At 43.6% G+C, this 21500-nt stretch overlaps 1 protein-coding gene across 4 annotated transcripts in view; it reads right to left on the reverse strand.

Moving 5' to 3' along the window:
- Positions 1–326: 326 nt before the first annotated feature.
- Positions 327–21500, reverse strand: part of OBSL1 (obscurin like cytoskeletal adaptor 1) — a 181895-nt gene continuing 160721 nt past the window's right edge. For all 4 annotated transcript variants that reach the window (XM_089660629.1, XM_089660630.1, XM_089660632.1 and 1 more), the window contains 5 exons: positions 19203–19364; positions 16401–16505; positions 14032–14298; positions 8380–8649; positions 327–4948 (listed from right to left, as the gene is read on the reverse strand). In XM_089660629.1, coding sequence (XP_089516755.1) covers positions 4941–4948; positions 8380–8649; positions 14032–14298; positions 16401–16505; positions 19203–19364 — 812 coding nt within the window. In that variant the 3' untranslated portion in view covers positions 327–4940. The remainder of the gene's footprint in view (positions 4949–8379; positions 8650–14031; positions 14299–16400; positions 16506–19202; positions 19365–21500) is intronic.

The raw sequence follows: 21500 nt of genomic DNA on the forward strand, positions 1-21500 counted from the left end.
ATAAACGGACAGCTTGTCTTCTATAGAGTAGAGCAGAAACAGACCTGTCATCCACATGCTCAGAGGGGATCAGAGGACATCTGAGCAAGCGGATCGCAAGTGGAGTCTGCTCCATGGGAAAGGAGCCTAAGAGTCCAAAATACTCATTACTGACCCTAGGAGAGCCCTAAGCAGCCCAATTCTCTTGGGAGTGTTGTATCAGACCGGGCGTATGATCAGATACTTATCAATTTTGGGAGATTAATTCTAATTAACATACTGCACTCAATGATTGAAGACATTTTAATTGTTGTGAAAGTAAAAAGAAAAACCAAAAAACATGGAGGTCAGAGTGAGAGGTTTATTAGCATAGGCAGAAGAGACATGAATATAGGCAGACAATGTGAGATGAGTAATGGGGTACGGTCACTTGGAGGATGCACACCTCATCCGTGTAGCAGTACACTGAATCACATCAAACATTCCTCGTATTCCCAAACATACACACGTCCCTGAAACCAACTCTTTTTCCTTGTCTAAAAACCATGCAGCCCTTTTCAGTACGTAACCTGACTAAATTCACACTCACATTCCATCTCATTCAAACACTTGCAATTTCCAATACGTTGTTTATCCCTGAACATTAAACAGTGATGACCACTCTGGATAGAAGTATGACATAAATAGGAGTGTGGTTGGATGGATCAGACTGTGTCTGTAAAATATTGCGAAGTTCTATATCTAATTTTTCCTTTTTTTGGATATCTTGGGGAACGTGAACATGTTGAAAAAGTGAAAAGTTATGGAGGTTCCCAAACTTTGCTGAAATGGAGTATAAACCAGGCCCCACCCACTTTAAGATACGTCTAAACTACATTCCAATGTGGAATGTATTTTCTGAATGCCTTAGTGCCTGATCCATGGGTAGAATCCTAAAACAGGGGATGTCAAATAGTGTATTTGAATAGATAGAAACGATGTTCCTTCAATGGGTTTCCGTTGAGAAACTAATTTCCTGGGGTCAAAAAACAATGAAAATTTCCCAGTTAGAATCTCAAAAATAGAACACCGAAACTGGAGGCTCCAAGCTAAAGGCTTTGCCCTACCTGATTAACAGAACCATTTAATAGCACTGGAATTGGGTAACCCAATGTCCTCCATATACTGAAGAGTGTCAGCTTCCCAAACCATCTGCTGTATGACTTTGACACATCAGGGCCTATCATCCCCATCCATTCCTTGACTTCAAACAACATGGTCACATGCACTATAATGCAACTGATATATTATCTGCTGCTGCAAACATGATTGCTCTGATATCTTGACCAGCTATCCAAAATCAGCCATAGACGAAGTCTAAAACCAAACAAAAATTCTAGTTGATCATCGAATCCTTTGTTTTTCGCATCATTAGTATGCCAGCTGCAAGTCACGATTTTGTGCTGCAATCAAAAGTGCCCGATCCAACATGCTGGATTTTTTTTTTAGAAAAACAAAACAATTGATGGTATAATCTTTTGAGCTATTTTCATTTTTTGTTGGAACAAAACTTTTGGTTTTCAACTCCTCTATGGCCTGCCCAAGTTCACACCACTTATTTACATATTCCCATTTTACAGTAACAAGACACTCTGACTTGAGCCTAAGGCAACCTTAAAGTGTTACTAAACCCAGGACCCTGCATTCACTATATCTGGTCTCCCCGGACCCTGCATTCACTATATCTGGTCTCCCCGGACCCTGCATTCACTATATCTGGTCTCCCCGGACCCTGCATTCACTATATCTGGTCTCCCCGGACCCTGCATTCACTATATCCGGTCTCCCTGGACCCTGCATTCACTATATCTGATCTCCCCGGACCCTGCATTCACTAAATCCGGTCTCCCCGGACCCTGCATTCACTATATCCGGTCTCCCAGGACCCTGCATTCACTATATCCAGTCTCCCTAGACCCTGCATTCACTATATCCGGTCTCCCCGGACCCCGCATTCACTATATCTGGTCTCCCCGGACCCTGCATTTACTATATCCGGTCTCCCCGGACCCTGCATTCACTATATCCGGTCTCCCCGAACCTTGCATTCACTATATCCGGTCTTCCTGGACCCTGCATTCACTATATCCGGTCTCCCCGGACCCTGCATTTACTATATCCGGTCTCCCCGGACCCTGCATTCACTATATCCGGTCTCCCCGGACCCTGCATTCACTATATCCGGTCTCCCCGAACCTTGCATTCACTATATACGGTCTTCCTGGACCCTGCATTCACTATATCTGGTCTCCCCGGACCCTGCATTCACTATATGTGGTCTCCCAGGACCCTGCATTCACTATATCCGGTCTCCCCAGACCCTGCATTCACTATATCCGGTCTCCCCGGACCCTGCATTCACTATATCCGGTCTCCCCGGACCCTGCATTCACTATATCCGGTCTCCCCGGACCCTGCGTTCACTATATCTGGCCTCCCCGGACCCTGCCTTCAGTATATCTGGTCTCCCAGGACCCTGCATTCACTATATCTGGTCTTCCACAGTACACACAACATGGAAATACAATTACTTTAGTAACTATAAACAGCTAAATACCTTTTCTCATCAGCAGTATATAGCAGTTTTATGACTTCTATCAGTGCACTGAATAATCTTGTAGGAGGAGTTTTCATTCTCCTTTGACTGTCCTATGAGGCTGCATAACCCCTAACCCTCTGTCCGGACAGCGCTGATTCGCCTTGTGCTGATCACATGCACCGCCCCCGCAAAAAAAAAACCTCTTTAGCAATACACACCAAACAGAGCATGTGCAGTGTCTCCTAGGGCTCTGTACTATCAGCAAGTGGATTGGGGTCTGTGGAAGAAGGGGAGGATCAGAAAAGACAGGATCAAACAGTCTTTTTACACAATGCAGAGGATTAACCCCTCAGATTCCACAGTGAGTATAACAAGCATGCTTTACTGCATATACAGACTGATTGTACTGTTGTGGGTTTAGTAACACTTTAAATAATAATAATAAGCAATCGTGGCACCTATAGCTGTGAGGGGGATCCAGACTTTTTGGTCCACTTAAAGCCTTCACAAACAGGAGCATAAAGTTGGCATGAGGTACTTTGAGTATTCTCAATTAATTCTATGAATTCCGAGAAAGATGTGATTGCCTTTCATTAGCAGGAGATTACAGAAGCAATTACCCCGAAAGCATTCATCCCAGGACCACCAATTTTTAAGAAGAACTCGAAATGAGCTGTCGGAGATGGAGCTTGGATTGTGTGGCTGTAAAGGAAGTCATATCTCGGGCCCCTGGTGCTCTAGGAATTTAGGAGACCGCTGATTTGGAGAGGTGGACATCAACTTTCATGCGATCAATGTGATCCTAAATATGCTTGGTCAGATCAAAAACTATATACAACAATATGTCTAACCCTAATCCATCCAGCCCTACTCATGAACCTAAACCCATGCTGCCTTTTTTCCCACACAGCCAAAACATTCCAGCACATTCTTACAATAATGAACTCTCAGGAACAACTAAACAAATGAACTATTAACACACCCAAGCTTTCGTTCCAGGCAGATGGTGCAATGTTGCATTTGAAACCTTCTAGCTGTTCTTAAGAGACCTGCACTTGGATTGTAGGCAGGTGCAGTCACTTTTCTCCACTGCAGGTGGCGCTCAACCACAGCGGTATTGCACAGGGAGGTAAAGTTAGGAGGAACATACTCCTCTATGGTTTCCTAGGTCACTGGGGAAGCGTTCTGGTTGGATGCTGTTACCCCATGTGATTCTGGTGGCCATCTTGGTTCAGGCAGAGTCTTTTTAAGATCCTGGCTCCCGGGCTTGACGCGCATTTTGCGAGTGGACAGTGTAGGGACAGGTCATCCATCTGTCAGGGAAAGCGAATAGCGGTAGGGAAAGGTTCCGGATGAGTAGGGACAGGATAGGGACACCCTATCCTTTCCAGGAATCCTCCCCGTTGGGCGCAGCAACTACTCTGCTCTACATTCTTATTAAGAAATGTGAGTGTTCCTGGTTGGGCGCCTTCCCGCTGGGTTGTTTGTATTGTTGAGCCTTGACTTCAATACATGTTTTGCTGTTTGCAACCGGACTCTGTGTATCCACTGCCGCCGCAACATGCTGCACCCACCCACAGGACCACTATGGGTTCTTTCCAGATACAACTGACTTTAGGCTTGGGGCCTTTGGATATGCACATTGGCCTAGCCTACAAGTGGTCAGAAGGTATGATAATAGAGCATGAACATCTACAAGGCTCCTAGGGTATTAACCTGGAAAACATTGCAACCTCCATCTTCCTCCTTCCTTTAACACATTTCCCCTTCTATGTTTCCACACCCCTGACAAACTACATGTGCTGTATAGAAATGATGGATTTAAGGCTGCTGGTGCTCAATTACTCATCAAAGGAACACATGGGGTGAACCTACGCTCTAGAGATCTGATTGTTTCAGAGGGTATAAATTTAATGTATGTATGTATGGTGTTGAGGCTTATGGTTGAGTCCCAAAATTTTAATCTGGCACTGCCCATCCTAATGCTTCTGCTCTTCTAGTACTTGTCAGTCTCACTCGATTCATTCTCAATCGCATTCCAACAATTCCTCTTTGTCACTTGCCACTCCACTGGGATGGGCGCTTTTCTGGCTGTACATCTCCATGCCTGTGCTTTGTTCAGGGTCTGGTAGGGAGGAGGGCAGAATGATAATAAATAAATAATAGGAGCTGAGGGTGGAAGGGTTTAGAACCCGTGTCTAATGGCTTATAAAAAGCTTTGCTTAAACCAAACCCTCATCCTAGTCTCTGGGATGAGCACAGCTCAACCCTACATGAGACTGGGGGACAAATGAAGACAAATGAAGGGTCAGGGGTGTCATCTACACAGGAAGAAAAGACATTGCTGGCTTCTGCAGGCTGTGGCTGATGCAAGCAGGTCTTCCTATTGTTCTGTGGAAAAAACAAATATATTGTTAGGTTGGAATTGTATTATGCTTTTGCTAGAATTCTTAAAGACCAGCTTAGGCACAGTTGAGCTTATAAAAGAACCAAGGGAAACTATGGTGGTTGCATCCAAGCCTTATATCACCAAGTGCAATGCAAAGCATTGGACTCTAGAGCAGTGGAGACAGGTTCTCTGGAGTGACCAATCACTCTTCTCTGTCTGGAAATCCAATAGATTGTCTTGGTTTGGTGGTTGCCAGGAGAACTGTACTTCTCTGATTGCATTGTGCCAAGTGTAATGTTTGGTGAAGGGGGGATTATGGTGTGGGGTTGTTTTTCAGGGGTTGGGTTTGGTCCCTTAGTTCCAGTGAAGGGAACTCTTAAGGTGTCACCATACCAAGACATTTTGGACAATTTCATGCTCCCAAATTTGTGGGAAGAGTTTGGGGATGGCCCTTTCCTGTTCCAACATGACTGCGCACCAGTGCACAAAGCAAGGTCCATAAAGACATGGATGAGTGAGTTTGGGGTGGAGGAATTTGACTGGCCTGCACAGAGTCCTGACCACAACCCCATAGAAGACCTTTGGGATGAATCAGAGTGGAGACTGTGAGCCAGGCCTTCTCATCCGACATCAGTGCCTGACCTCACAAATGCTCTTCTGGAAGAATGGTCAAACATTCCCATAGACACACTCTTAAACCTTGTGGACAGCCTTCCCAGAAGAGTTGAAGCTGTTATAGCTGCAAAGGGCGGGGCCAAACTCATTATTCAACCCTATGGACTAAGACTGGGATGCCTTAAAAGTTCATGTGCATGTAAAGGCAGGCCGACCAATACTTTTGGCAATATAGTGTATGAAGGAGCACAGTGCATAAAGCCAACGTTGCTGAGGGTGTACTTGGCCATGCACATCCAGCACTGTGATTACACTGTCAATTATCAATGGTTGGGAGCCAACGAGAGAGCAGGGACCAGCCAAGGTTCAATTCAACTATGGGCAGGTAGGTTTTATACTGACGTCAGTCCATCGATTGATTTCAATACAAACAGCCTGTCATATTGTTTTGCATGTGATTACTGCTATAGCCACCAGCAATGATCATTGTGCTCTGTTGGCATGGACGCGTACTGCCAGCAGAAACACAATAATACTGCGGTAGGGATTCCCCCATCAACACAATCATCAAGTGATTGCACACAGGTTGCAGGAAACAGGTTGCAAGGAAAGAAAATTGCAATCATCTAAGGCTTACCTTAGGAGTTAGGGCTAACCTGTCATCTGCCTGACCTCATGATGATAAGAACACATGCTATCTTCCAGCTTCTGACTGTACATAACAGTATCAAACTAACAAATTACCACAGATATTTACACTCTTGGGTGTTACTGTTATGCAGGAACCAGGACACAGCTTGCATTATCAGTCAGGTACTGTACTTGATGGGTCAACAAATGGCAGACCTCAGATGGCCTTCCAGCTCCAACTCTCAGTTCCAGAGTTGTCCACATACAAGTGAGCAAATATAAATTTTTCATTGTTAAACCTGTTATATTAATTATATACTGATTTATTTTTTATGGTGCCTCATGTCTCTAAGGGCATGATCACATGGGTGGCAGGGGGATGATTAAAGGAAGCCACAGTTTTACTGCCCACCTAAATACAGCATTGCAGCTGCTCAGGGCTCCAACCATGTGGCAGCCATGTCAACAATTAAACAGCATGTTGCATTTGGCAGGTGATACTGATGTTGAACGCGAGCCATTCAAGTGAATAGGGTTGTGCTACAAACATGTATTGCTTTTTACAGGGGTGGCAGTATAACCGTTTATATGTGTAGCACTACCCTCATAGGGATTGCTGATAAATTTGGGTCCCCCTATGGTCCTGTACAGGTAGTCAGCTAGCATTTTTTCATACAAGCTTTCATCCACAGACAGAAATCAGGTCTTGAGCGTTGGTTTTGTTATTTTATTGAGGGGATTAAACTTGGAAAGGATAAAGGGTGTATAGGATGCCCAAGGGAAACGAAATCTGAGGACAACTTCCTGAACTGTGCACAGCTTCTCTTCTCTGATGTAGTCTCTGTTGGAGTGCTAGCCAGCAGCTCCAGTTGTACCACCACAGACCCTTGATGAACTCCTATTCACCCAGCAATCTGGAGACTTTATTTATGAGCAGGGGATCTGACTCCTGTTCCTTTAAGTGGATAACAGCCACTTGTAGGGGGCTAATCTGGTTTCCCGCCAGAGTGCTCCTTCCCATATCCACCCAGAGGGTGTAGATGTACTCACTCAGATCCTCTTCTGTACCGCTTGAGGGATGTGTTTCTGCTGGCAGGCCTATCAGCTGGGCTGCTCCTTCCTTGCCACATAGGTGGTCCTCACTCAGGGGGCCAATGAGTCCTGAGTTTTGATCCTTTCCAGCTCCAGGCTCACAGGCAGACTCCATCCCACTAGGTCTCCTGGCAGCCTTCCACCTCAACCTCACATCTTCCTCTCTCCTTCTTCCGAGTCTCCTCATACTGAGCAGGCACCAACACTTTTTAAGGGAGTCCAGACCCTTGCCAAGCCTCCTGTTGGGGATTGGTTGAGGCACCTCAAAAGTGCATCCAACCATTCCTCAGATCCAGACACTGCCTCCAAGGCCCCCCTCCGAAAGCCTCAGAGTAGGGGGAAATCCAGATGGGCTGGCCTGCAGAGTCTCTCAGTTCTGAGCAGAATTTGACCCCTGTGACTATTTCACCTGAGCTGCTAATCAGCTCCTCACTAGCCATTAGGGTCTAGCTCTCCCCAACTAAACTAGGAAGGTGCTACATATGAATGAGCCCTAACTGAATTTTTGGTCTTGTATGTGGCTACTCTATCACCTCAATGTCTTCTGAGCAGGTCTGAATTGGGGAAATAATCAGCACTCTTGAGTCAGTGTAAGCTACTAATGCACAATAGGAGAAGCTCACCATGTGCAGTGAAATCAGAGTAAGCAATTTCAGTCCAGGAGAGGAGCTGGTACAACTGTGCAAGACTGAAGGGAAGGTTGGAGGTCAGCTTTAAAATTTTCCTTTACATTCACTTTAACCCACCGGGGGGGCCACAAAGAAGGGGGTGTGAGGGCTGCATGGGCCCAAAGAACATCAGTATGGCAAGCTTGTTCTAGTCAGTTATAAAACTGGATAATAACTGCATTCTCATTTCAAGGAGGAATGAGACAATTGGCAGTTGGTTCTATTGATTTTAAAGACTGCTCAGCCTAAAGGCAATATCTATAGTCAGAACTGAGTTGTTCTTCAGATTAGCTCAACAGATCCTTTCTTTTATTCTCCCAAAACAGAAATTCAAAATAGGCCATCTGCTATGAGCAACAAAGATTGTGTGAGACAATCATTCCCTTGGACATATTGACAACTGAGGCTCACCAAGTTCTCTCCATTACCTAGCACAGTGAGCTTGGCTTCTGAGCGCGTCTTGCCGGCGGTAAATTTGACAATTCCCGACAATCCAGGATACGTGTCCCTCAGGGAGAGCCTGTGCCGGTTTCCTCTGCTTTCGATGAGGACATCTCCACCATTGTGCAGTAGCACCCCATTCAGACTCCACTGAGGGGGACGGGGAAGAGAAATAGAGACCTCACACTCAAAGCAAGCGTCATCAGGGGCCGTCACCTTGACATCTTTCAGATTACGAATCAGCTGAATGGCCAAACCTGAAATATTTTAGATTTATTACAAATATTTCAGACTTATTACATAGTAATGTTTTATTATAGCAAATTTTGGGGCTTAAAATGTATTTCCACTTTTGCAACCAATTTGGGATAATACCTAATTTATATTTGTTACATGATCCCATTATCATAGCATAACTTAAATATTTTAAAATTGCTAATTAAGGGTTGGTTCACACCATGAATCTCACAGGAATGTGCTGTGCGTTCCTGTGCAATTCACATATGATCTGGGTGCAATTTCAACCCATTTGTTGGATTCAGCCCGCTGTCAGCTGAAAACGGGGCACAGGAGTACAGAACGAGCTGCACTCCTATGACCCACAGGAGAAGTACAGTCAAAAGAGCTTCACCCTCTCTATTAGCCCTAGTGACCATTGTCATGGCACAACAACTGTCTATATCATTCTCAACCTGGGTTCCATGGAATTCTAGGGTTCCTCCAGAGGTTGCTAGGGGTTCCTTACGCAATGAGCAATTTCTGCCTCTCAGATCATTTCCCACTGACATCATTGATCTTTTTAGTGAACTGTAAGGGGTAATTCTTCCCAATGACCACAAGTGTGAAGACCATTCTTCCCACCAACCATCACACTAATATATCATGAGTTGTAGATATAGTAATTTTTAGCAGGGGTTCCCTGAGACCAGAAAGTTGTTTTAAGGATTCCTCTGCACTGAAAAGGTTGCAAAAAGCTGGTCTATATAGTTACAAATCAAATATACAACAACACTTTAATCTCTTTGCGCCAACCGCCTCTTGGCCCTTTAAGAGTTCTAAAAGCTGGGAGGTGGAGGTGGGCATTCGGGTCATGTGACACCTGTGGCTGGTCACATGATTGGAAAACTCTCAATTGCAATTATACATTGCGAGTTTACCAATCCCTGATGGCTACCATGCTGGGAGCATGCAGGGAGCGTGTTCTCAGCTCGGTAAGTTGTTTTAACAGGGCCGCACATATGCGGCAACTCAGCGTTACGGCCCACCCACTGAGCAGCCGTATAGATGCATTTGGCTGACGTCAAGAGGTTAAAATTCTATTAGGGAAATAAATACTAAAATTAAATTGACCCCAAACCATTGTAAGTTCTGCTGCGGACTGTAGTGGAAGTCATGCCAGCGTCCAAGGTACAAGGCCCTGTCTTTTAAACCAGGAGATAGGGCCCTATGTCCTGACAGCTTGCAATGATTCCCACTGCAGTTTTGTAACAAAAAGTATTATTTTGGATTTTTTCCACAAGAAAACACAGGTTACCAGATTTTAGAACCGTTTGTACTTGAACTACAGAAAGGGACATGCTGCAGATACTCCACAGAAGGAAGCAGAAGTAATTTGGCACAGTTTTCCAACCTGGCTGCTGATCCCCAAGATGGGCCTCACCCAGTGGTGTCTGCCAGTGCACTAAAGACATTAGATGTCCCCCAATCCGGTTGAAAACAGCTAGATTGTAATCGGATCTATTGTCCATAGGGTCTTAAGAAATTATCACAATTCAAATTGCTGAAGATGAAAAAATTGTATAAATGGCTAAAGGCCTATTCCGATTCTGTGATAATCTGATTGGCTAGAGGCTTCCTGGGAATGGTGTAGTACTCTGATTGACTGCAGGTTGGTCAAGTCATAGGAATGATGTAATATTTTAGATTGGCTGCAGGTTGATCAAGTCTTAGGAATGGTGTAATACTCTGATTGACTGCAGGTTGGTCAAGTCCTAGGAATGGTGTAATACTTTAGATTGGCTGCAGGTTGGTCAAGTCCTAGGAATGATGTAATAATCTGATTGGCTGAAGGTTGGTCAAGTCTTAGGAATGGTGTAATACTCTAGATTGGTTGCAGGTTGGTCAAGTCCTAGGAATGATGTAGTACACTGATTGGCTGCAGGTTGGTCAAGTCCTAGGAATGGTGTAATGCTCTGAGTGGCTGTAGGTTGGTCAAGCCTAGGAATGGTGTAATAGTCTGATTGGCTGTAGGTTGGTCAAGTTCTAGGAATGGTGTAATGCTCTGATTTGCTGCAAGTTGGTCAAGTCCTAGGAATGGTGTGAGTGGTGTCTGCCAGTGCACTAAAGACATTAGATGTCCCCCAATCCGGCTGAAAACAGCTAGATTGTAATCGGATCTATTGTCCATGGGGGCCTTAAGAAATTAACACAATTGAAATTGCTGAAGATGAAAAAATTGTATAAATGGCTAAAGGCCTATTCCGATTCTGTGATAATCTGATTGGCTAGAGGCTTCCTGTAGCCATGTTAGAATGTTTTGCCTGGATGTAGAAGTGTTGAATTTAAAAATATTAACACCCGTGAAAAAGGTTGGTCAATGCCTACGAGTAATGCAGTGGTTTGATAGATTGTAATGGTCAGTCATGTGAATGCTGCAATGTTTTGATTGGCTGCTGGTTGATCAATCATACAAATCTTGCAATGCTTTCATTGGCTGCTGGTTGGTCAATCATACAAATCTTGCAATGCTCTAATTGGCTGCAGGTTGGTCCAGGCCTAAGAATGGTGTAATGCTCTGATTGGCTGAAGATTGGTCAAGTCCTAGGAATGGTGTAATGCTCCGATTGGCTGCAGGTTGGTCAGGTCCTAGAAATGATGTAATATTCTGATTAGCTGCAGGTTGGTCAAGTCCTAGGAATGGTGTAATACTCCGATTGACTGCAGGTTGGTCAAGTCATAGGAATGATGTAATATTTTAGATTGGCTGCAGGTTGATCAAGTCCTAGGAATGGTGTAATACTTTAGATTGGCTGCAGGTTGGTCAAGTCCTAGGAATGATGTAATAATCTGATTGGCTGCAGGTTGGTCAAGTCTTAGGAATGGTGTAAGACTCTAGATTAACTGCAGGTTGGTCAAGTCCTAGGAATGGTGTAATGCCCCGATTGGCTGCAGGTTGGTCAAGTCCTAGGAATGGTGTAATACTCTGATTGACTGCAGGTTGGTCAAGTCATAGGAATGATGTAATATTTTAGATTGGCTGCAGGTTGATCAAGTCCTAGGAATGGTGTAATACTCTGATTGACTGCAGGTTGGTCAAGTCCTAGGAATGATGTAATAATCTGATTGGCTGAAGGTTGGTCAAGTCTTAGGAATGGTGTAATACTCTAGATTGGCTGCAGGTTGATAAAGTCCTAGGAATGATATAGTACACTGATTGGCTTCAGGTTGGTCAAGTCCTAGGAATGGTGTAATAATCTGATTGGCTGCAGGTTGGTCAAGTCTTAGGAATGGTGTAATACTCTAGATTGGTTGCAGGTTGGTCAAGTCCTAGGAATGATGTAGTACACTGATTGGCTGCAGGTTGGTCAAGTCCTAAGAATGGTGTAATAATCTGGTTGGCTGCAGGTTGGTCAAGTCTTAGGAATGGTGTAATACTCTAGATTGGTTGCAGGTTGGTCAAGTCCTAGGAATGATGTAGTACACTGATTGGCTGCAGGTTGGTAAAGTCCTAGGAATGGTGTAATGCTCTGAGTGGCTGTAGGTTGGTCAAGCCTAGGAATGGTGTAATAGTCTGATTGGCTGTAGGTTGGTCAAGTCCTAGGAATGGTGTAATAATCTGATTGGCTGCAGGTTGATCAAGTCCTAGGAATGGTGTAATAAGCTGATTTGCTGTAAGTTGGTCAAGTCCTAGGAATGGTGTAATAGTCTGATTGGCTGTAGGTTGGTCAAGTCCTAGGAATGGTGTAATGCTCTGATTTGCTGCAAGTTGGTCAAGTTCTAGGAATGGTGTAATAGTCTGATTGGCTGTAGGTTGGTCAAGTCCTTGGAATGGTGTAATACTCTGATTTGCTGTAAGTTGGTCAAGTCCTAGGAATGGTGTAATGCTCTGAGTGGCTGCAGGTCGGTCAAGTCCTTGGAATGATGTAATACTCTGATTGGCTGCAGGTTGGTCAACTCCTAGAATTGATTTAATACTCTGATTGGCTTCTGCTTATTTAATCTTATGAATGTTCTTGTTCTCTAATTGGCGACAGCTTGTTCCAATACCGGGAATATTCTGATGTTCTCAATCGTTACAAACTAATGTCATTTCAGCAGTTCCAGTTATGAATATTTTGAAACGGCTTGCACATACTCCATGGAGAAGTTAAAATCAAAAACTGCAATTATCCAGCTGAGAACAGCAAATGTTTCTATTACTGAAAAAGAACATTCAGACATACTCAGTAAAGCAGCACAAGCAGCAGTGAGAACAAACTGTATAATGTATAGTAACCCATATCACCCATTCAGAAGTCAACGCTTCACTGAATTGACTGCCGTACCTGTAAAGTGGAACTAAACTATATCTGAGCACCACAAACTGAAAAACATTTAATTCATATTTAATCTTCAAAGCAAACTCCCCCATCCATCCATGTCTCTATGATTTATTTTGTTGAGAAATCACTTTGAAAAACACCCCCTAGCATTTCTAGCCATGACCATCTTGAGTAAGGGCAGATGATTTATGTAGCATTCACTTCCTGTAATCCATTTGCCCTTAGCTCAGGCACACAGGCAGGAAGGTGTGCTTAGCTGGGAAAGCCCCTCCTTCCCTCCTCCAGATGAAAGAAAAAAAAAAAAGGAAGACTCCTGGGATGTATGATATCATTTTGATCTAGGCCACAAACCAGGAAGCAACTGAAGAAATGTAAAAAAAAAAAAAAGGTTAAAACAAGTAAATATAATATACCTTCCTATCGGTTTACTAATGCTAGCAGCATAAGGATTGAAAATAGTTAATGTTGATTCTGAGAGATTAGTTCCGTGTTAAATCTAATTGGCCACTATGAGGTTCTGCACTTTGCACAGCCATTGCTCTTTGAGCTTTCCAACTGTAAAAACTTTCAGACCTGAAATATGAACAAAGCATACCCCTTTATAGTGTGTATTTGGCTCAATTAAGAGCACTAAGTGTCATTTGTGTCTGCTGCCTCCTTCCTCTGCTATTAGCATGAATCAATTCTGACAAGTTTTCCTGACACCAAGAGAAAAATGGTGACAGGGGAGGGACCTCCAGCAGATTGAGAGCCTCAGCTCTGTTCATGTGAACTGTGTGGAGGGGGGGGTGTCTTTTCTCTCCAATCAGCTCTCAGAGCTTTCCTCACTGAGCTCTGCAATGTGTAATCCAAGCTCTCCACCCCATTTTTTCTGAACTCTCAAACTTTATAAATTTGAACGGTTGTAGAGAAGACTGCAGATAAACAGGTACAACTTATGTAGAAGGATTAGTTTCATCTCTTTGTATCACCTGAGGCCAGACACCTCACTGGGTACATGTAAGGGTTTACAACCACTGTAATGGAAAACACATGGCATACATTAGTTTGTACTTCTAATAATGAATTATTGATGTGTATTAGAAGTTCTCTCTTCACCTTCCACCATCACACGAGCTGAGCTCTGCCCCCCACTAGTCTTCACTGCATAGACATCCTCGTCTTCTGGGCCCACATCATTGATGAACAGCGTCCGATATGCATCTTCACTGGTTATCTGGTATTTGTCGGATGGTAAGATCACCTGTCCTCCTCGCAGCCAGGTGACCCGAGCTCGGGCCGGGCTGACCTTACACTCCAGGATGACCCGATGACCCTGCAGGGCTGTCTTGTCTCTTAACGCCTTCACTATGCGCACAGGGAGCTCTGGAGAGTCAGCGGGGACAAAGACAACACAGTTACCATCTTTCTTAGTGGATCTTGCCAAGTTCCCTATCATCCCAAATTGAAAGGATTAATAATACAACAAAAATAGAATCCTCCAGGGCAGTGGGGGCAACCTGCTAGATTTTGGAGTCCTCATGGGTAACTGCACCCTTTTCCATAAGGACTACCCCATTTTTTACTTTGCTTCAAAAATATGGGCCTAAATCCAAGTCTAGCAGCCATAATCAAGAAGAATCTACAATCTTTTCAAAATTGTCCAGATAAGCAAGTAAAGGAGATCAGCATTAGATCAATAAATAAATGTATCAAAATTTCCTGACAGACTCCACGGCATCATACATTTGGGGGTAGTTTCACCCCGGCTCCTACCCCATACGACCCCACTCCTATAAATTTTGAGGCTGAGCCAGAGGCCACGTTCCTTTTTTGTCCTCCTCACTCATAGGACCCTTGGTGTTTGAAGTTTTCCTTACCTTTTTTTTGACATCCCCACCCTTGTTCTTTTGGCTAGTTAATTCCCAAATGTATGCTGCCATGGAGTCTATCAGGAAAACTGAAAATTTCCTATCAAATACTTATAATTTTTCTTTCCTGATGGACCCCATAGCAGCATGTGCACCTTCCCAGTGTCATGGGTAAGCTAGTTACGGAACGCAGCCTGTGGCTCAGCCTCAAGGTTTATGGGAGTGGGGTCCTATGGGGTAGGAGCCAAATGTATGCTGGCATGAAGTCCATCAGGAAAGGAATATTACAGTAAGTATTTGATAGGAAATTTTCTGTTATCTTAACAACAAGTATATTTTGCAATTAAAATCTTACTAAACCCTGGACTCTGCATTCACTACACTGTGTGCACAATTATTAGGCAAGTGAGTTTTTTTTTACAAAATGATCATTTGTATGCATATTGTCCAACTCCAAGCTGTGGAAACTTGAATGCTTATTGGATGTCAGCATACCAGGTGATGTTTAGTTGTGTTATAAGGGAGGGTGTGGCCTAAGGAGATCAACACCCTATATCAAGTTGTGCATAATTATTAGGCAGCTTCTTTTCCACAGGTAAAATGGGCCAAAAAGAGATTTAACTGACTCTGAAAGTCAAAAATTGTAAAAAGTCTTTCAGAGGGATGCAGCACTCTTGAAATTGCTAAGATATTGGGGCGTGATCAGAGAACCATCAAACATTTTGTTGCAAATAGTCAACAGGGTCCCATAAAACGTGTTGAGAAAACAAATACGCAAATTAACTGCCAAAGATTTGAGAAGAATCAAACTTGAATCTACCAGGAGCCCATTATTCTCCAGTGCTGTCATATTCCAGAACTGCAACCTACCTGGAGTGCTCCGAAGTACAAGGTGTTCAATGCTCAGAGACATGGCCAAGGTAAGGAAGGCTGAAACCCAACCACCGTTTCCATAAGTTGAAACATCAAGACTGGGCCAAGAAATATTTGAAAACAGATTTTTCAAAGGTTTTATGGACTGATGAGATGAGAGTGACTCTTGACGGACCAGATGGATGGGCTTGTGACTGGACCAGTATCAGGCACAGACCTCCACTTTGACTCAGGCACCAGCAAGATGAAGGTGGGGTACTGGTATGGGCTTTTATTATTAAAATGATGGGTAGGCTTAGGGGATCCTACACCCAGCAGTCACTCGCATGTCAAAAATCACTTCCGCTGTCACTACTCCTGTCAGTCTTGTAACAGAAGGAAGGCGCCCCATCCCTACAGCAAACCATTGTGCCCAGAGCAGCCGCCCTCCTGCCCACCCCTTGTCCCTGCTCTGCTAGTAGTAGTTAGTCACATTCAGCTGGTCTTCTCCATTTTAGTAGCCTCTCTGATCCACTTCTTCAGAACAGAAGAAGCAGATTGGAGGAGCTACAAAACATCTTCAGCATTACGGAAGATATCCAGTCTACAGCGCAAGTCCAGTTGAATGTGAGCGACTGCTTCCAACTTCCCTGAAGAGTTTTTTTCTCCAGACATTTTAATAAATGAATCCATCTTTCCAAGGCACTAAGGTTTCCTCCCTGGGACAGTCCTCAAACAGGGCAGGAATCAGGAACATCCTCTCACCTGTTACTACAAGCTTGGCTCTTGACTCGGCTCTTCTTGCTCGAAAGAGTATTTCTCCAGAGTCTCCACATTGGGCCCCACAGATCAACAGGAAATGCCTTCGTCCTGCAGAGACAGAAGAAATGACCACTGAATTAACATGGATCTCAAAGCTGGGATGGTTACGTGGCAAGTTTCATCATTTATTGACCAGAACTATGAATCAAACAGAAACCATACCTAAAGTGGAACTCAACTGTATCTGATCATAACTAACTGAAAACGCTATTTAATTAAGTTTAGTATTCAAAGCAAATTCCCCCATCAATGTCTCCATGCTTTATTTTGTTTAAAAATCACTTTACAACCCCCCCCCCTAGCATTTTTAGCTGTGGCCATCTTGAGTGAGGGTAGATGATTCATGTAGCAATCACTTTCTTGAATCCATCTGCCCTTAGCTCAGGCATGCAGGCAAAAAAAGGGGGGGGGGTAGGATTTTGCTTAACTGAGAAAGCCCTTCCTACCCTCCTCCAAATGAAAGAAAAAAAAAGTCCATGAAAACTCCTAGGATGTATGACATCATTTTGGCCTAGGCCATAAAACAGGAAGAAGACAAAAAAAATTGTTTAAAACAAGAAAATAAAATATTTATTGATTTATTAATGCTAGTAGCATAAGAATTATAAATAGATCATGCTGATTGAGAGAGTTTAATTCCACTTTAAAGTCCTTCTCTGACCATTAGTTCAGTTATAGTGGGAAGGAGCTAGAAAATTAAAGCGGATGTTTAATCTGATTCGGCTCTTACTCCTAATCAATGAGCTGAAGAAATGTTTTAATGAAACCATTTAGCTTTCATTACATACCCTATTTTAGAGCCAGTTATGTCATCACTGGATCTATGTTACATAGTTACATAGTTAGTCTGACTGAAAAAAGACAAAAGTCCATCCAGTTCAACCATAGAAAAAAAAAAGTTATAATCCTCCACCCACAGTTGATCCAGAGGAAGGCAAAAAAAAAAACCACAGCAAAGCATGAACCAATTTGCTCCTGCTGAGAAAAAAAATTCCTTCCTGATCCCCCGAGAGGCAATCGGATATTCCCTGGCTCAACTTTACCTATAAATGTTAGTATCCAGTTATATTCTGTGTATCTAGGAAAGAATCCAGGCCTTTTTGAAGCAATCCACTGAGCTGGCCAGAACCAACTCTTGAGGGAGTCTATTCCACATTTTCACAGCTCTCACTGTGAAGAAACCTTTCCATGTTTGGAGATTAAATTTCTTTTCCTTCAGTAAAGAGTGCCCCCTTGTCCTCTGTGATGACCTCAGGGTGAATAACTCTACACCGAGTTCACTATATGAACCACTCATGTATTTATACATGTTTATCATATCCCCCCCTTATGTATTATACATGGAGATCATATCCCCCTTATGTATTATACATGGAGATCATATCCCCCCCTTATGTATTATACATGGAGATCATATCCCCCCTTATGTATTATACATGGAGATCATATCCCCCTTATGTATTATACATGGAGATCATATCCCCCCTTATGTATTATACATGGAGATCATATCCCCCTTATGTATTATACATGGTGATCATATCCCCCCCTTATGTATTATACATGGAGATCATATCCCCCCTTATGTATTATACATGGAGATCATATCCCCCCTTATGTATTATACATGGAGATCATATCCCCCTTATGTATTATACATGGTGATCATACCCCCCCTTATGTATTATACATGGAGATCATATCCCCCCTTATGTATTATACATGGAGATCATATCCCCCTTATGTATTATACATGGTGATCATATCCCCCTTATGTATTATGCATGGAGATCCTATCCCCCCTTATGTATTATACATGGAGATCCTATCCCCCCTTATGTATTATACATGGAGATCATATCCCCCTTATGTATTATACATGGTGATCATATCCCCCCCCTTGTGTATTATACATGGAGATCATATCCCCCCTTATGTATTATACATGGTGATCATATCCCCCTTATGTATTATACATGGAGATCCTATCCCCCCTTATGTATTATACATGGAGATCATATCCCCCTTATGTATTATACATGGTGATCATATCCCCCCCCTTGTGTATTATACATGGAGATCATATCCCCCCTTATGTATTATACATGGTGATCATATCCCCCTTATGTATTATACATGGAGATCCTATCCCCCCTTATGTATTATACATGGAGATCATATCCCCCTTATGTATTATACATGGTGATCATATCCCCCCTTATGTATTATACATGGAGATCATATCCCCCCTTATGTATTATAGATGGAGATCATATCCCCCCTTATGTATTATACATGGAGATCATACCCCCCTTATGTATTATACATGGAGAACATATCCCCCCTTAATCTCCTCTTCTCAAGTGCTTCTCTATGCAATGCAGACAGATCATGGCTGGTGGCAGGAGCCAGCAGGGTGCTGTACCTAGCTTCCTGAATACATCATTGCACCCTGCCACAGTACTCTCGTCTAGTGCCTCAGCCCTGATGAAAGCAAAGCAAAAAAGTGGTTACTGTATACTACAAAAAAAGCTTGGTCTGTCTAAAAAAAGGATATAAAATTCAAAAGTGCAGTGCTGCATGTAGGAGTAATTGTCAGTCAAACTATCACATCAATGGGTAATAGAAAAGACAGCCTGTTAATAAAGGGGCAGTACAGGATTGAAATAAGGTAGAAACGGTAGAAAATAAATTAAATTTATGGAAAGCAGACTAGATCCAGAGAGGGTGGCGTAGGAGATGTACCTTCCTGACGGATCTTTGTGGTTGACGTCACTTTGATTTTCTCGCCGTTTTTGAACCACTCCCCCTTGGCCTGAGCACAGGACAGTTCACAGATGAAGGCAGCGTTGTCATTCTCTACTATCTCCACGTCCTGCAGGTCTTTCATCACTTGTGGTTCTTGTTCTATGGGAAGCAGAAATACATTATTTTACATGGAATTCCAGAGACACAGCGACATTCACGGTGTAATGTAGTTCTAGATCCTAACGGAATGGCATCTAATGTGCGAAAACGCTGTCGGGGAGATTTACTAAAGCTGGTGCATTCAGAATCTGGTGCAGCTGTGCATGGGAGCCAATCAGCTTCTAACTTCAGCTTGTTCAATTATTTCTTTATTACAGATACTTATATAACATCATCAATTTACACAGCGCTACATATATATTGTACATTCACATCAGTCCCTAACCCTCAAGGGGGTACAATCTAAGGTCCCTAACTTACAATCATACGTACACATACTAGGGACAATTTAGACAGGAGCCAATTAACCGGTCAGCATGTCTTTGGAGTGTGGGAGGAAACTGGAGTACCCGGAGGAAACCCACACAGGCACAGGGAGAACATGCAAACTCCAGGCAGGTGGTGTCGTGGTTGGGATTCAAACCAACGACCCTAGTACTGCCAGGCGGGAGTGCTAACCACTTAGCCACTGTCCTGTCCAATTAAACGTTGACTGAAAAACCTGGAAGCTGATTGGTCTCTATGCACGATTCCACCAGACAGTTTTAGTAAATACCCCCTGTGTATCATAACCTATTGCCATGTTTTTCATAAATAATGTTTTCACATTTTCTTTCAAAACGTTTTTTGAATATTATTGATTTGATTTCCTCCAGTATCATTTCTATATGTGTCAGCTGCACATCATTGCTTTGGATTGGCTCCCTGACAACAGTGTAACATGCCTGCACCATGCACAGCTATTTGTAGTCTCCACCAGGGGGAGTATGTGACAGGGTGGCAAGGCAGGCGCACAAGTGGGAGACAGGAAGTGCCTGAACAAGGACCTTTCATGGCAGGATCTCCACTTATTATTTTAACTAAAACTAGAGACTTAAAAAGAATAAAAACAACTGTTGGAATAAAAAAGCACTTACAGTTCCAAAGCACTGCTCCAAGTCCCGGCCACTCTTTCCATCCATTGTTGCTGGCAATGCTCTGGGTTTCTACAGATCCCTTCCTCTTTGTTTAAATATATTCCTCAATAGTCCCAAAGGATGTAAGTCCACTGTGTGTGCACCAAACGTGGCAAGAATGTCCACAGAACTGTACACAGAATCAGGGTTGTGCTCATTTACACGTGCACATGCATGTGAGGGTAAGCGTTAGCGTGCTCATGAACATCCATGTTTGAATTGATTTTGGCACCCATTGGTCTATTTAAAGGACTGCAAGACTCAAGATCATTGCTGAGTGGTCATCAGCTCCTGTGACCCATGACCAGACCCTGTTTGTTTCTGGGAAACATCTGGTTTGCCTTTTGACGGCGCACAATCTCGATCCCTCCAGTACCTGATCTCTAGGGCTTGCCTCTTGATTCTGTACCTTGCTTTTTCCTTCTTCTCAGCTTCTGCTCGTGTGATACTGACCTCGGCCTGGCTCCTGTATACATTCTCCTCTTCTGCATCTGTACCAGGGGTGGACTGACAATTCATGGGGCCCTCGGGCAATAGGGGATCATGGGGCCCCTGTGTCCTTGCGCAAACTCAAAAAAGCCTATGAAAAAGGTACCAGGTGTATCTCATAGGGGCCCCCTACTGACCCCGGGCCTTCGGGCAGTGCCGAGTTTCCAAATGGTCAGTCCGCCCCTGATCTGTACCTATGCTGCCCACCCAAGTTCTACCCCTCTGACCATGTTCCTGCACTAGGAAGACGTCCCACACAAGTTCCTGTTCTTCAGCTTCTACGACATCACAAGATCCTGTTCTTCTGCATACTACAAGCGCCTGTGCCATTGCATGTCCTGTCCTACCCTGTCCAATCTTGGGGGACAAACAGGACAGGAAGTGTAAGGGAGAGCCCTCTCATGAGTTTGGCCTCTACCAGGTAAGTGACAATTGTATTTAGACAATATTTGCCATTTCTCATAGAAATCAACCAACATTATTCAACAGGCAGTGATACTCCTCTTCTCTGAAGCATTTCACCCTCTACTGAGGCTTAGTTGTAGAGCGTACTCTATGAGTAACCCCCAGTTGGGGCAAAACGCTTCAAAGGGTTGAGTGTCTCTGTCACACTGTCTGCACCAGGGGCGGA

This window comes from Staurois parvus, unplaced genomic scaffold, assembly GCF_062004578.1.
Source record: "Staurois parvus isolate SC_StPar_1 unplaced genomic scaffold, SC_StPar_1.0 ptg001255l, whole genome shotgun sequence".
NCBI lineage: Eukaryota > Metazoa > Chordata > Amphibia > Anura > Ranidae > Staurois > Staurois parvus.